At 43.8% G+C, this 15,817-nt stretch overlaps 1 protein-coding gene across 1 annotated transcript in view; it reads right to left on the minus strand.

The window, feature by feature from the left end:
• The window catches only part of LOC126263378 (V-set and transmembrane domain-containing protein 2B-like), a 172,238-nt gene that overhangs the window by 5,300 nt on the left and 151,121 nt on the right, over positions 1-15,817 (minus strand). The window contains exon 7 of the mRNA XM_049960470.1: positions 844-1,018. Within this exon, the coding sequence (XP_049816427.1) occupies positions 891-1,018 (128 nt within the window). The 3' untranslated portion in view covers positions 844-890. The remainder of the gene's footprint in view (positions 1-843; positions 1,019-15,817) is intronic.

The raw sequence follows: 15,817 nt of genomic DNA on the forward strand, positions 1-15,817 counted from the left end.
CACTTTTGAAGTCATCAGTCCCCTAGAACTTAGAACTACTTAAACCTAACTAACCTAAGGACATCACACACATCAATGCCCGAGGCAGGATTCGAAACTGCGACCGTAGCGGTCGCGCGGTTCCAAACTGTAGCACCTAGAACCGCTCGGCCACCCAGGCCGGCTTTTCGCACAATTCAGATATTTTTTCTAAATCGTTTTGCAGTTTGTTTTGATCTTCTGATGACTTTATTAGTCGATAAACGACAGCACCATCTGCACACAACCGAAGACGGCTGCTCAGGTTGTCTCCCAAATATATATATAAGGAACAGCATAGGGCCTATAACACTACCTTGGGGAACGCCTGAAATCGCTTCCTGTTTTGGTCGATGACTTTCCGTCAATTACAACGAACTGTGACCTCTCTGACAGAAAGTCGCAAATCCAGTCACATAACGCAATTTTACTATGAGCCGCTTGTATGGTACAGTGTCAAAAGCCTTCAGCGGAGCCAAGGCTTAGCTACAGCCTAGGAAATCGTTTCCACTATATGTCTTTGTCTCAGTATCGGAGAGCTGTGCATTTAAATATGAAGATATATTCTGCAGATCGGTACGGAACGTCAGAGATCAGTTTTACACATTGACCTTGGTCTCTGAGCTCGGATGATCTAACTGATTTAAATAGGAGAGTAACATTCCCCGGGTGAGAACCCAAACATGTAAATAAAAATCACTCATTTCGATGCAACGAAAACCATATAAATCGACATGTCGAGATTTAACAATCGGTTTATCGAATTGTCAATTTGCCGATAACTCAGGAAATATTGCCTCGCCTGGAGGCGAGAACGCGTCGTACCTGTGGACAGCTACAGCAGAGGGGCGTCGCCGGCCCGTCAGCTAGCGTCACCGCCCAGGCGCGGTCGGGGGCAGCGCCATCACCACCGGCAGAAGCAGCAGCAGCAGGTAGGCAGCTGCGCCGCTGGCCGGCCGAGACCCCGAACCGTTGTGCTGCACCGCCGCCGGCAGCTGCCCTGCACACGCCACACGTCCAGTTCCTACACTGCTCTTGAGGTGGAATACACAACTGGCAATAAAGACCGCAACACCAGGAACGATAGCAAAAATATTGTGTGTGCGCCATTGATTTTTCGTAAAATAATAACAAGGTTTTCGTATTAATTTTTATTCTCTTTGAGTCATCAGTCTTCTGACTGGTTTAATGCAGCCTGCCACGAATTCATCTCCTGTGCCAACCTCTTCATATCAGAGTAGCACTTGCAACCAACGTCCGCAATTATTTGCTGGATGTATTCCAATCTCTATGTTCCTCTACAGTTTTCCCTTCTGCAGCTCCCTCTAGTAACACGTCCTATGGTCCTATGATCCTGTCCTTGTCAGTTTTTCCGCATCTTCCTTTCCTCCCCGATTCTGTGCAGAGCCTCCTACTTCTTACCTTATCAAGCGGCCTTATATTTAACTTTAGTCTGTTGCACCACATCTCAAATACACTACTGGCCATTAAAATTGCTACACCGAGAAGAAATACAGATGATAAACGGATATTCATTGGACAAATATGTTATACTAGAACTGACATGTGATTACATTTACACGCAATTTGGGTGCATAGGTCCTGAGAAATCAGTAACCACAACAACCACCTCTGGCCGTAATAACAACCTTGATACGCCTGGGCTTTGAGTCAGAGCTTGGATGGCGTGTACAGGTACAGCTGCCCATGCAACTACAACACGATACCACAGTTCATCAAGACTAGTGACTGGCGTATTGTGACGAGCTAGTTGCTCGGCCGCCATTGAGCAGACGTTTTGAATTGGTCAGAGATCTGGAGAATGTGCTCGCCAGGGCAGCAGTGGAACTTTTTCTGTATCCAGAAAGGCCCGTACTGGACCTGCAACATGCGGTCGTGCATTATCGTGCTGAAATGTAGGGTTTCCCAGGGATCGAATGAGGGGTAGAGCAACGGGTCGTAACGCATCTTAAATGTAACGTCCACTGTTCAAAGTGTCATCATTGCGAACGAGAGGTTACCGAGACGTGTAACCAATGGCACGCCGGGTGATACCCCAGCATGGCGATGATGAATACACGCTTCCAATGTGCGTCCACCACGATGTCGCCAAACACGGATGCGACCATCATGATGCTGTAAACAGAACCTGGTTCATCCGAAAAAATGAAGTTTCGCCATTCGTGCACCCAGGTTCGTCGTTGAGTACACCATCGCAGGCGCTCCTGTCTGTCATGCAGCGTCAAGGTTAACCGCAGCCATGGTCCCCGAGCTGATAGTCCATGCTGCTGCAAACGTCGTCGAACTGTGCAGATGGCTGTTGTCTTGCAAACGTCCCCATCTGTTGACTCAGGGATCGAGACGTGGCTGCACGACCCGTTACAGCCATGCCGATAAGATGCCTGTCATCTCGACTGCTAGTGATACGACGCCGTTGGGACCCAGCACGGCGTTCCCTATTACCCTCCTGAACCCACCGATGCAATATTCTGCTAACAGGCATTGTATCTCGATCAACGCGAGCAGCAATGTCGCCATACGATAAACCGCTATCGCGATAGGCTACAATCCGACCTGCATTGAAGTCGGAAACGTGATGGTACGCATTTCTCCTCCTTACACGAGGCATCACAACAACGTTCCACCAGGCAAAAAAATGGCTCTGAGCACTATGGGACTTAGCTTCTAAGGTCATCAGTCCCCTTGAACTTAGAACTACTTAAACGTAACTAACCTAAGAACAACACACACATCCATGCCCGAGGCAGGATTCGAACCTGCGACCATAGCGGTCGCGCGGTTCCAGACTGTAGCGCCTAGAACCGCTCGGCCACAGCGGCCGGCTTCACCAGGCAACGCCGGTCAACTGCTGTTTGTGTATGAGAAATCGTTTGTAAACTTTCCTCATGTCAGCACGTTTTAGGTGTCGCCACCGGAGACTACCTTGTGTGAATGCTCTGAAAAGCTATTCATTTGCATATCACAGCATCTTCTTCTTGTAGGTTAAATTTCACGGCTGTAGCACGTCATCTTCGTTGTGTAGCAATTTTAATGTGTACTTCGATTCCTTTTGTTCCGGTTTTCCCACAGTCCACTTTTCACTACCAAGCAATGCTGCGCTCCAAACGTACATTCTCAGAAATTTATTATTGAAACTAAGGAGATATCTTTTTGCCAGGAATACACTTTCTGCCCGTGCTAGTCTGCTTCTGATGTTCTCCTCGCACCGTCCGTCATTAGGTATTTTGCTGCCTAGGTAGCATAATTCCTTCACTTCTTCTATTTCGTGACTATAAATTCTGATGTTAAGTTTCTCGCTGTTCTCATTTCTGCTACTCCTCATTACTTTCGTCTTTCTTAGAGCTACTCTTAACATTAATATGTAAGTTAATTGTCTATCTCTTTATTACAATAGTTGCACTGAACAGTATAACGGTTACAGAATAGGTAAAGCACAAGTTTTGACTGTCGTTGTCGCTCTATGCCCGTTGTATAAGTTACGTAGGAGCTTTGCGATATTCTTTAAATTTCTTTTCAGTGATACAGTAGCTCTATCACATTCGCTTAAGACTGGATTTTTCGGTTCGTTGGATTCTGTTCCATGTGCACACTCTTATGATTTGTGCTTTTATTAATCACAACCATATGTACAAATCATATGAAATGACGCCTTTCGTTATTACGCATCCTTCATTTTAATAGCAATTTTCACTTATGTTTCGGCGAAAATCCCTATTGTCTCACTGTCAGTCCTAGTAGTGCTCCACAATCTCTTCACAATGACGTTAGAATCAATGCCCTAGCTAAACACGTTTCCACTCTACACCATTCTATAATTATTTCAGAAGTATAATTTATAACAATCATGGGCATTTGATGACACCGCTACAGTGACGCCACAGGCCAAATAAATAATGCGCGACAAACATTTAAAGGTGTCATCTGTCCATTGTGAGCTCAGACATTGTTTACACATTATTACAGTCGTAGAAATCAGTGACTGAAGTCAGATGGTATTTTGTGACGCAAGTAACTTAGACCAACGAGCGAACAGACGTTTCCACGTCAAAACGAAAATTTACTCACATGGCGTCTACAGTATTGCAGGAAAAATACTTATTCAAACCTAAATTGGTCCCCTCGCCCAAACCAACCGACAACCAATCACATAACTGCATATTTTCCATGCGAGCTCCTGTGCTTCAGTGAATAATTCTCCCCAGAACTGGCTGGCCTAGTAATGCCACGCTCCTTGTTCACCCATTAAAGCAACTGATTTTTTATTTTAGTCTATAGATCATTATTGCACTTGATTCTGACCGAAAAGCACGTATGAAGGAAGAGAATAAATGTTATTTTTAGATAGTTGCAGAACGTTCTTAGTTTGAAATATTTTCGAAAATGAGAAACAGAGAAACATTACATTCTGCACAAAAATTAGATATCCCTTTTCGAAGGTTTCTTCCAGTACATGCACCACCTTATTTCACCAGTAGTATGCGGATTTCGTATAGATTGTCATACAACAATCATATAAAGTAATGTTTTACAAGATTGCATCAGTAATAGTCACAGTGTTAGCGGACGTTATTACTTGATACTGGACGTTTCATTCGATACTTGTAACCACGTCAAGTACTAATATAATAAATTCTGCCGGCCGGAGTGGCCGAGCGGTTAAAGGCGCTACAGTCTGGAACCGCACGACCGCTACGGTCGCAGGTTCGAATCCTGCCTCGGGCATGGATGTGTGTGATGTCCTTAGGTTAGTTAGGTTTAAGTAGTTCTAAGTTCTAGGGGACTTATGACCACAGCATTTGAGTCCCATAGTGCTCAGAGCCATTTGAACCATTTGAACCAATAAATTCTACTTTAGGACGATGCATCACTTGTCCATACTTGTGCCCACGTGAAGTACAAGGAGTTTTCACAATAAAGAGTAAAGTGATTAGTAACTCTCTGCATTGGCCGTACTGTTAGAAAGCTTTCACAAGCGTAGGTTAATCTTAGATCTTCTGCTAGCGATGCAGTGTTGTGGAATGGGCAGGGAATCTTTAATCAAGACCTAAGGAATTAACTTTCACAGATCTCTGTGCACCATAACGTAATTTGCTATCGAAAGGGACGGTCTCACTACAGTACTTAACACAATTAAAGGTTCGCTTCTTCGAAGCAGCGTAACTGCCTCTCTATGAGACGTGTCAGTTTGAAATTTTTCTCCAAGGTACTTACAACATATCTTTGTAACGGTGCAAAAGCGTGGCGTGATACGACGTCACTCTCAGCCTCTGTGACGCTTCAAACGACAGTGGCGACCATGTGGGATATAAGGTGGCTTAATTATGTCACATTACCACCACATTTTTCCACAATTTTGCTGAACGCCACTTGGATGTGTCACACGATTGGAAGGTCGTCACTTTCAGCAAAATTCCACATTTCACCACGTCTTTCGGTATCTCTACGACAAAGATCAGAACAGCGGTGCCTACTTTTTTATTAGGCTCGAGGAAAACATTTCAGATACATCATCGCTAAGAATCGACGCTGCTAACACCTCCAGGACTATTAAACCGTACTTGAAGGACATCAAAGTCCAGCATCGTCACAAAGCCTGATGGCTTCCCTTCGGAGTGCAGTGTCACCGCAGTTTTTGCTCTGTGTACGAGGTGGAGCCACTGCGGACCTTTGAAAACGATTCCACAAAATTAGGACGCGATCCTAAACAGGAAAGGCTTTTCAGCCTTCTTATTTTGCACCTCCTGTGGCTTGATCACAGAGGGGTGCGACATTGATTGCGCGTGAATAAAACGGAAAATGTACAGGGAGAAACTGTGACGAGAGTTCTAGGTGCCTGTGTGAAGATTACGCGGCTGCTCCTGCGCCTAATACACTATTGGCCATTAAAATTGCTACACCACGAAGATGACGTGCTACAGACGCGAAGTTTAACCGACAGGAAGAAGATGCTGTGATATGCAAATGATTAGCTGTTCAGAGCATTCACACGAGGATGGCGCCGATGGTGACACCTACAACGTGATGACATTAGGAACATTTCCAAATGATTTCTCATACACAAACAGCAGTTGACCGGCGTTGCCTTGTGAAACATCTCCTTGTGTAAGGAGGAGAAACGCGTACCATCACGTTTCCGACTTTGATAAAGGTCGGACTGTAGCCTATCGCGATTGCGGTTTATCGTATAGCGACATTGCTGCTCTCGTTGGTCGAGATCCGATGACTGTTAGAATATGGAATCAGTGCGTTCAGGAGGGTAATACGGAACGCCGTGCTGGATTCCAACGGCCTCGTATCACTAGCAGTTGAGATGACAGGGATCTTATCCGCATGGCTGTAACGGATCGTGCAGCCCCGTCTCGATCCCTGAGTCAACAGATGGGGAAGTTTGCAAGACAACAGCCATCTGCACAGTTCGACGACGTTTGCAGCAGCATGGACTAGCAGCTCGGAGACCTTGGCTGCGGTTAACCTGGACGCTGCATCACAGACAGGAGCGCCTGCGATGGTGTACTCAACGACGAACCTGGGTGCACGAATGGCAAAACTTCATTTTTTCGAATGAACCAGGTTCTGTTTACAGCATCATGATGGTCGCATCCGTGTTTGGCGACATCGTGGTGGACGCACATTGGAAGCGTGTATTCATCTTCGCCATACTGGGGTATCACCCGGCGTGATGGTATGGGGTGCCATTGGTTACACGTCTCGGTCACCTCTTGTTCGCAATGACGACACTTGGAACAGGGGACGTTACATTTAAGATGCGTTACGACCCGTTGCTCTACGCCTCGTTCGATCCCTGGGAAACCCTACATTTCAGCACGATAATGCACGACCGCATGTTGCAGGTCCAATACGGGCCTTTCTGGATACAGAAAAAGTTCCACTGCTGCCCTGGCGAGCACATTCTCCAGATCTCTCACCAATTCAAAACGTCTGCTCAATGGCGGCCGAGCAACTGGCCCTCACAATACGCCAGTCACTGCTCTTGATGAACTGTGGTATCGTGTTGAAGCTGCATGGGCAGCTGTACCCGTACAGTCGGCCGCGGTGGTCTAGCGGTTCTAGGCGCGCAGTCCGGATCCGCGCGACTGCTACGGTCGCAGGTTCGAATCCTGCCTCGGGCATGGATGTGTGTGATGTCCTTAGGTTAGTTAGGTTTAAGTAGTTCTAAGTTCTAGGGGACTGATGACCACAGATGTTTAGTCCCATAGTGCTCAGAACCATTTTTTTGTACCCGTACACGCCATCCAAGCTCTGACTCAAAGCCCAGGCGTATCAAGGTCGTTATTACGGCCAGAGGTGGTTGTTGTGGGTACTGATTTCTCAGGACCTATGCACACAAATTGCGTGAAAATGTAATCACATGTCAGTTCTAGCATAATATATTTGTCCAATGAATATCCGTTTATCATCGGGATTTCTTCTTGGTGTAGCAATTTTAATGGCCAGTAGTGTAGTAGGCATGCAGAATAGGAAAGATGTCACGCGGTTGCCAGCCGGCAGGCACCCAAATCTGCCATCACAGTTTCTCACTGTAGCCGTAGATTTTTCAACTGCTCAACAAAGAAGGGTGTCACCAAAGGTGTTCCTGAACCGGAAGGTCTTAGAGGGAGCCTTTGTTGTTTTATTCTCATATGTGTCAATGTAACATCCCCCTGCGTTCACGCCACAGTAGGCCACGAAAAATGGGATCTGAAGAAATACTAGCACCCTTTGCTTTTTTGTATCAATTTCAGATTTCGTCCAGTAAAGACAACGGTTCCTGGTGGTATTTCAAATTTCGTCCAATAATTTCAATTCTCCCTGGTGGTTCCACCTGGTATATCAGAACACGAACTGCAGTCACACTAGATTCCAAATGGGTGCGACCATGTTTAATGTTCTGAGAGAAAATATAAGTCGTCCAAGAGGTGTCAGTCACGTCACAGTTTGCCACGAACGTCGACCTGTTGCTCATCACTCTTCGAACTGTCGTTCTCAACCGCTAAATGTTTGGGAATCAGTTCTCCAAGGAAAGAAGTGTCCTATTGACCCACTCTGTGCCATACCGCAAAGCCTTTTGATGTCGATTTTGAGCGGCGGTGTCTGAAATGTTTTTCTCAGCTACCTAAAAGAAAACCACGTGATTCTCACAGTGGATGTCACGGTTCTGACCTCCATCAAAGAGGCGTCAAATAAGGGTTGAATTTTGGCTAAGAGGGGTCTGACAAGTCCATGTTGGCGTTAGCCAGGATTGTGGTGACACCTGGTGAGAGTGTGACACCATGAACTCACCTTTCAACCCACATGAAATTCTGAGCTCTGGTCTCTTTTTGGCATGAGGCGACACATTGCTTTTTGAATCATCGATGAGGCTGAGGGTGACGATGGAGAGAGCCAGATTTTTGCACTATTACAGAGGAAGGTGGCAAGCAAGTTTGAGCCGTATTCCAAACTTCCACGTCTTTACGTTAGGTAATTAGGGCTAGTAAAAAGAGTTATCCTTTAATTGTGTCGCTAAATGCAGAAAACGCACAGCGTGTTCTGATTGAACCGGCTATCGAATTCCGTGTCTTCCAGTTGCATGTTGCTTCCTAGGCCCAACTATGAAAAAAAGTGTTTATTATAGTGAACTCAACTTTAAAAGCACTTTATTACCTTGAGTAATAATTTTAGAATCAATGATTCTTTGAGTCATCACTCAATTCAAATGTGCCGTGGTCTGATTTCACCAAGTACACCTTAACAAGAGAAATAAAATTCTTGTATGAGTTATTGGGAGCACTAAAGGCTGTAGATATCATACCTTTACGATGTTTCAGAGTAGTTATTACGTGGATGTCTTCTCTTGTACAGGATACATTTGTTGGCCAGAAAATGTGCCCCAAATTTGGGGCAACAAGTTGCTAACGTTTGTCTGTTCTCCTGAAATTCTGTACGACAGTCCATACATGGTGCATTTTTAGTATCACAGTAGTGACTGAAGGATAATGTAACATGAGTCTCTGACTGTTCTGCCATCAAAAAAGTTATAAACTCTTTTATGTCTACTTACATAAGCGATAAATTACATGGTCAGCCTTATGGATTGCAGAATGTTTTGGATGGTCCTCCAGTTTTTGTGAGTGGAATATTGAACTTTACCTTTACAAAGAATGATCCTGTTTCACATGACTGTAGCTATTGTTCGTTTCAGTTCTATTGAAAGCATCAGTGGGCCAGACAGTTTTAATCGACGTGATGTTCTTGGCTATCGTACTTTTCAGACACGTAGAATAGGGATATTGGTACATCTTACTTTAGTTCTTGAGTTCTATGTGTCTGTTGTTGCAGAGCCACCAGATAACACCATCATACAAATGTGGTTCTATGCCATAGAAGTTGGTGTAAGCACGTAGCACATTGTAGCATTCCAGTGGCTGTCGGTTGGCTTTGGAGTCCCTGAATTTGTAATTTTTCTCACCATGTTACAGGGAAGTGAAATTCCGTAAATATTGACCTTTAGTAGTGTGCAAAAATGGGCGAAATTATTTTATCTCTCACTGGTACCTCCTATATGGGGTGTACCATCAAGGGAATGGTCCAATCTGACATGTAGAAACATGCCCTGGAATTTTTTATACAGGAAGAATACATCGAACGAAAGGACCTGTCAAAATTAAGCTGCTAAGAGACGCTGCAATTACTTAGAAAATGAGGAAAATTGCCAGATTTGTTGCCCACCAGGTGGATAATTTACATTCCTACCAGAGCTGTAGTAGACTGTGCTGCTGCGACATGACAGGCACATATGTTTGATCGGCGGTGACACGTTAAAAAGGTAACACTAATTGGCGCGATCGTAATTTATAAAGCGAATTTCAGTTTTCGTTCGTAGTTTCTCTAAGAAAACTGTCTGCAGCTACTGTTCACTCAAATCTACAACTTATTTAATATACTTAATAATTATCAGTTGCTGCTGCATTAGTGTAATCGTTAGCAATGGAGATAAAACTGAATTATCATTAATTGTGTTTAAAGCTAAATGTTAAGCAGTGTGCAAACCCGGTTTTGCTTCGTAAAATCCGATCGTGATCTGCAGAAATGAAAGGAAGACTTACACAAAATAATAAGTGTTAACCAAAATGATATGCGCAAATCCGTGAAAGGAAAAATATTTGAAAAACTTACTTACAGGGTGGCCATAAAGTCGCGTACCTCCCGTTAATAATCAACATGAGCCTCTAAGCTCGAATAAATATTATGAACAACAGTTCATTAGACGAGAGTTTTTGAAACATGAGAAGCAGTGCAAGATTATCGATGGAGACCTATGAGACTGGGCCCCCCCTGATAGCAATTGAGAAGGACGTTGCTAATTTCAAGTCTTCTTCAACCTGGTTAAGCAGGTGCAGGAAATCATACGTATAGGAAGTCACAAAAAGAATCAAGAATACTTCAAGGAAAAGTGTAAAGGAGATGTCATTAATTAGTAGCTAATGTTAAGACAGAGCTTGCTGTTATCCCCACATCTGCTGTGTCAAATGTCGATCAGACAGGTTTCGTGAAACTTCGAGTAAATCGCACTTCATCATTTCTAGGGGAAAAAAAGACAGAGTCTGATGTGCAATCGATTATACATATGATACATTCGTATGAAAAAATGACAGTTATAATTATATTATTTCCGCATTTTTATATGTGTCTTCACAGACGTCCAGGCATATTATGACCATAAATAGAAAAATTATTGTTTAGTGGAAAAAACATAGTAATCGACCTATAAAACTCGGAAAAACAGGAAAGAGTAATTCTAAACATTCCATTTGAAACATTTTCTGATCAGTTTGCTGAAATATAGTCATTGCTTTTATTGGACTCTTGACCTGGACATAACGATACCCCTGTCTTCTAGGAGGACGATGGTAAGACTATTGCTATAACTGGAATTCCACCCAGGACAGTCAACGCTTCCATTGATATAGAAATTTTTCGAATGTGGAAAGTAGGTTCGACGAAACTGTCGGACAATATAAGCTCCGATCGGTCCGTATCATTTGAAGTTTATGAAAAGAACAGGATTCTTAAATTTCAGTCATTTGTGATTTATCAGTTTGCATTGGCACAATATACAAATTGCTTTAGGTATGCTCAGTCCGCAGGACAGTAAGCAAAGCAACTGCAAGGATCAGTTATTACTTCTCCCCAATTATGCCTAAATAAAAATCTTTGTTATTGTGACATGCCTGAAAGCATTAATCTTCCTTACGTCAGGTGTGCCTGGTGTGAGGAAAACATTTGTTTCTCCCATTCAAACGACACTTCTCTTTACTGTGACGAATTTGGGTAATAAAAGAGGAACCGTGTCATTTTTATTAAAACATACATTATTCAAACATTATCGTAAGAACCGTGCTGTGGTAATTTTTATAACATAATGTACGCCTAAGAAACATTTAGTTTCCATAAATTAAAGCCACAATTGATGGAATTCGTCAGTAATGTAACGTCAGATACTGTCTTGATTTATTTTCCTGCGTTAGTTGCCTTTGTAAGAATTACATACGCAAGAGTTTAGTTGTCAATACTAACTGCCTCTTGTTCAAAACATTAAAGATACGTGACGTTGTTTGTGTGGCTTACGTGTTTCAGATTCGCTTGTGACACTCCAAACATTGCAAGTACGCGATGCTACGCTCTCTTGCCACGGCCGACACCGCTTAAGACAGGAAGGGCTGTACAGACCGCTGTCATAAGTTCTTTCTCGAGCGACAGGACCAGGTAACTTCAAAACTTAAAAAAAAAAAATTGCACTACGCCTTAGCAGCTAAAAATTCGTGAGTGCCTTTCTTTCTTAAAGTTCTTCGTGCATAAAAAGTCTCGAGGTGGGTTTCGACATGTCGGATTGGTGCTAAGTAGACTATCATCCTCCAAGAAACGCACAGTCGCTTGCTGAATATAGAATTACTGTAGCGGTATAGAGGGACCACTTGCTTTGGAATTAATATCGAACCATTAGTTTTTCTAGATATCAATTTTTTATATGTAAACGTTAATGGAAATAATTTAGAGGGGAAGGCAATACATAAAGACTTCTCCGAATACGGTAGCATAATGTTACCGGACGAATTCTCAAAAGACTTAAAGCAATTCAGGTCATATGTGAGGCCTGTTAGTAGTATCAAAGTTTGCCCCAGATTATCATATGCAAGATGGAAAATGAAACTGAGGACAGGAAAACAAAACCAGAGTTTGGCTCTGAGCACTATGGGACTTAACATCTCAGGTCATCAGTCCCCTAGAACTTAGAACTACTTAAACCTAACTAACCTAAGGACATCACACACATCCATGCCCGAGGCAGGATTCGAACCTGCGACCGTAGCAGTCGCTCGATTCCGGACTGACGCGCCTAGAACCGCTCGGCCACAAACCAGAGTTTCCGAACTCCGTATCCAAATGCCTCATTATAAAAGATAATGCAGGAATTGTGCCAAGTTGAACTCTCGCATGACTGTGGAAATGAATGGTATAGATATGCAATCACTAAAACTAAGCGAGTTCCAGGGCCCGATCGAAGCCCTGTCTGGTTCTCTACCAGGTTCCCCACAGACTAAGCAACTTAGTCAGTTCCTCTTTTAATATTACACACCATAGATCCCTGGAACAGAAACCCTTGCCCATTGGTTGGTAGGAAGAACAGATCACACCCGTCTGCAAGAATCGTAGCAGAGAGAACCACAAAACATCCGTCCACTGCCCTTGACATTCATTTATCGTAGTAATGAAGTATCGCGAACTTTACTGCATTCGTGATGCCAAGCAGCATGGATTCCGACAATACTCATCCTGTGAAACCCAATTCGCACTATCCTCACATGTCATTCCGAAAGGCATGGATCGTTGCAGTCAGACAGCTGTAGTATTTCATCACTTCCGAAAAGCATTTGACCCTGTACCACAAGTGTGATTATTGCCAAAAGAACAATCGCATGAGGAATCAAGCGAAATTTGTGGCCGTAATGTGGATTTCATTGAGGGAGTATGCAGCAATGCTCAGTCATCGACAGATCTAGAAGTAACATGAAGTGTGCACCAAGAAAGTTTCTTGGGGCCGTTTCTGTTCATGTTATACAGTACTGACCTTGCAGACAACATTAAGTAATAACAGTTAAAGTGTCAGTGACAGTCACAATTACATAGTGATATTCTTGTGAACATGGATTGTTTAGAAGTTAAGAATTTAATATTAAGATTTGAAGGAATTGAAATAGTATTTATGTTGTAGTACCTGATCGATATACTTCAGAGATAAATCTAAGCTTGCTATGAACCCTCTGCCATACACTTAAGTGTGAAATGCAGTGTAATCATGTACAAGAAGATGTAGGCCGACTTTTCGTAGCGCAAAATTTGTACAACAAACACAGAACCAAGACAGCTACAATGGGACTTTTTCACTTCGAAAAACCGTCAGTTTTACACTCCATATTTTTCTCTGTCAGGAGGAGAGTGGAAATTATGGCACAGATTTTGTAACGTCTTTGCGTCCGTTCTCTGTCCACTTCTTAGATAATGGTCATCCACACCAAGGGTTTTCTGTTACAGTTCGTGGATGTTACTACTACTTGTAACAGAGATATAAGACATGAACTGGTCACTGGACTGTCACTGTGTGGGAAGTCCGATTATCAGCTGATTACACTGTGTACAGGAAGCTCTGTTTTTTAATTGATTTCTTAAATCTGTATTGTACACAAAAGACAGCAAGTGTGAAATGGGAAGGTGTCTCTATATCTACAACAACACGCTTCGTACCACTTGGTGGTGTTTGTTACAGAGTCCTTTATATCGCTTTGACTTCATGATGAGCCGCGAAGGTTACGGAAGAAGAACGATTGTTGGTAAACCTCGGTGTATCTCTAATTTTTATTTCATGGTCTTTACTCCTGATGTACGTAAGCATCAAAAAAATGGCTCTGAGCAATATGGGACTCAACTGCTGTGGTCATAAGTCCCCTAGAACTTAGAACTACTGAAACCTAACTAACCTAAGGACATCACACACATCCATGCCCGAGGCAGGATTCGAACCTGCGACCGTAGCGGTCGTGCGGTTCCAGTCTGTAGCGCCTTTAACCGCTCGGCCACTCCGGCCGGCAAGCCAAGCATCGGTTGACGCTTCCAGGAACGACGGCTGCCGGAATTTTAACATTGAATCACATCTTGATTCACAACGCATATATTGTAGCACCTCCACCAAGAGTCGGATGAGCATCTCCATGGTGTTTTCGCATTAGTAAATAAACATATGACGTAAGGTACAGCTCTTATTTGGATCTTCTCTGTTTCCTCTACGGATCTCAGATTGTAGTGGTACTTCGTTCGTGGGTGGACTACATTACCTAAGAATTCTTCCAGTGAACCTGTCTGGCAACTGCTTTAATTGTGATTACTGTTACGTGGTAATTGCTTTTTAAATGGCTTATTACGGATACTGAGATATTTAATGCATATGACTGCTTCCAGTGACTGTTCTGCAATCACGTTATATACAAAGGACATCGACCAAAGAAAAACATGAATTAAAGAAGACCACTGGAAGAAACATTGTGTCGATGGTCCACGGCGAAAGCTGCGTCCGACCCTCTGCCCGCTCGCTGGCCCGCCACCAGCACCCCGATGGCAAATGCAGCCAGGCTTTGTTCGCTTACCCTGTACGGAACAGTTTGAAGCGGTAGCTTTTATAAATTAATACAGTAGCCCACCACAACCGAGGGCGAAAATAAAACTCGCTGGAAGTGCCACAGGCACAATGCGCAAAATGCATCATGGAACTTCTGACGTTGTACACTAGCTCGTTTATATACTGCCTAAGAGAAATGTGAAGCACCCAGGAGACAAGGTCGGATGATAATGGAGCTTCGTTCATGCATACGCCATGTATACGCCTGGAGTTGCAATTCTCTGCGACAGGCAGAATGGCTAGGAGGGTGCATTAGTGTTGTTCTTGTTTACTGCTGTTACCAGGCCTGCTAGGGTATACAATGGTTGAGAACGGCGTCAGTTATACCTCGAACTCAGGTGAGACGGCATTGTCTCTGAGATAGTTTCAAAGGAGCCGCTTTCGATGTCAGCTGAGTCGACCAATATAAAGATTTATGGGATGTTTGGAATTGACATTGGTCCGATATTGGATTTCGTACGAACGTACTGTGCACCAAGCGCATTGTAACCCCTTCATATCGGACTCCCTGCAACATTCTGTTCACATCGCACCAGTCCTCTGGCGGCATATGGACAAGGTAGCTGCCTTACCACACGTCGGTTGCCGTTAGCACCACAATACAAACGGCTGCGACTGAAGTGCTGCAGTGATCAGGAGGTATGGACAGCCGATGAATGGCGTCGCGTTGTGTTCGGTAATAAAACGCGGTCCGCAATGCCCCAGATAATCATGGTCGGTCGGTAAGGCGGTCCCAGTCGCCCACTGAAGAGGCACAGCGGTGCTACTCTCGGCTTCATGGTGTGCGGATCACGACTCGTGAGGTTTCTCTTAACTCGGACACCACGAATTTACTATTTTCAGTGTTGTATCCGCACGCTGCAGTTAAGATGAATAACTCGCACTCTTAATAAGTGGTAAAAATCGCTTTAGCAATGTGTGAGAAGGCGGTGCGACTATTATAACGCAGGCAGCTATACTTGCAATGCAATATTATGTTAGGAATATGCTAGTTGGATGGAGAATCGTAACTAGCCGTGAGAGTAGTGCTGCCTTCGCTATATGAAAGGAAAGAGGACTATCGACATA

This window comes from Schistocerca nitens, chromosome 6, assembly GCF_023898315.1.
Source record: "Schistocerca nitens isolate TAMUIC-IGC-003100 chromosome 6, iqSchNite1.1, whole genome shotgun sequence".
Taxonomy (NCBI): domain Eukaryota; kingdom Metazoa; phylum Arthropoda; class Insecta; order Orthoptera; family Acrididae; genus Schistocerca; species Schistocerca nitens.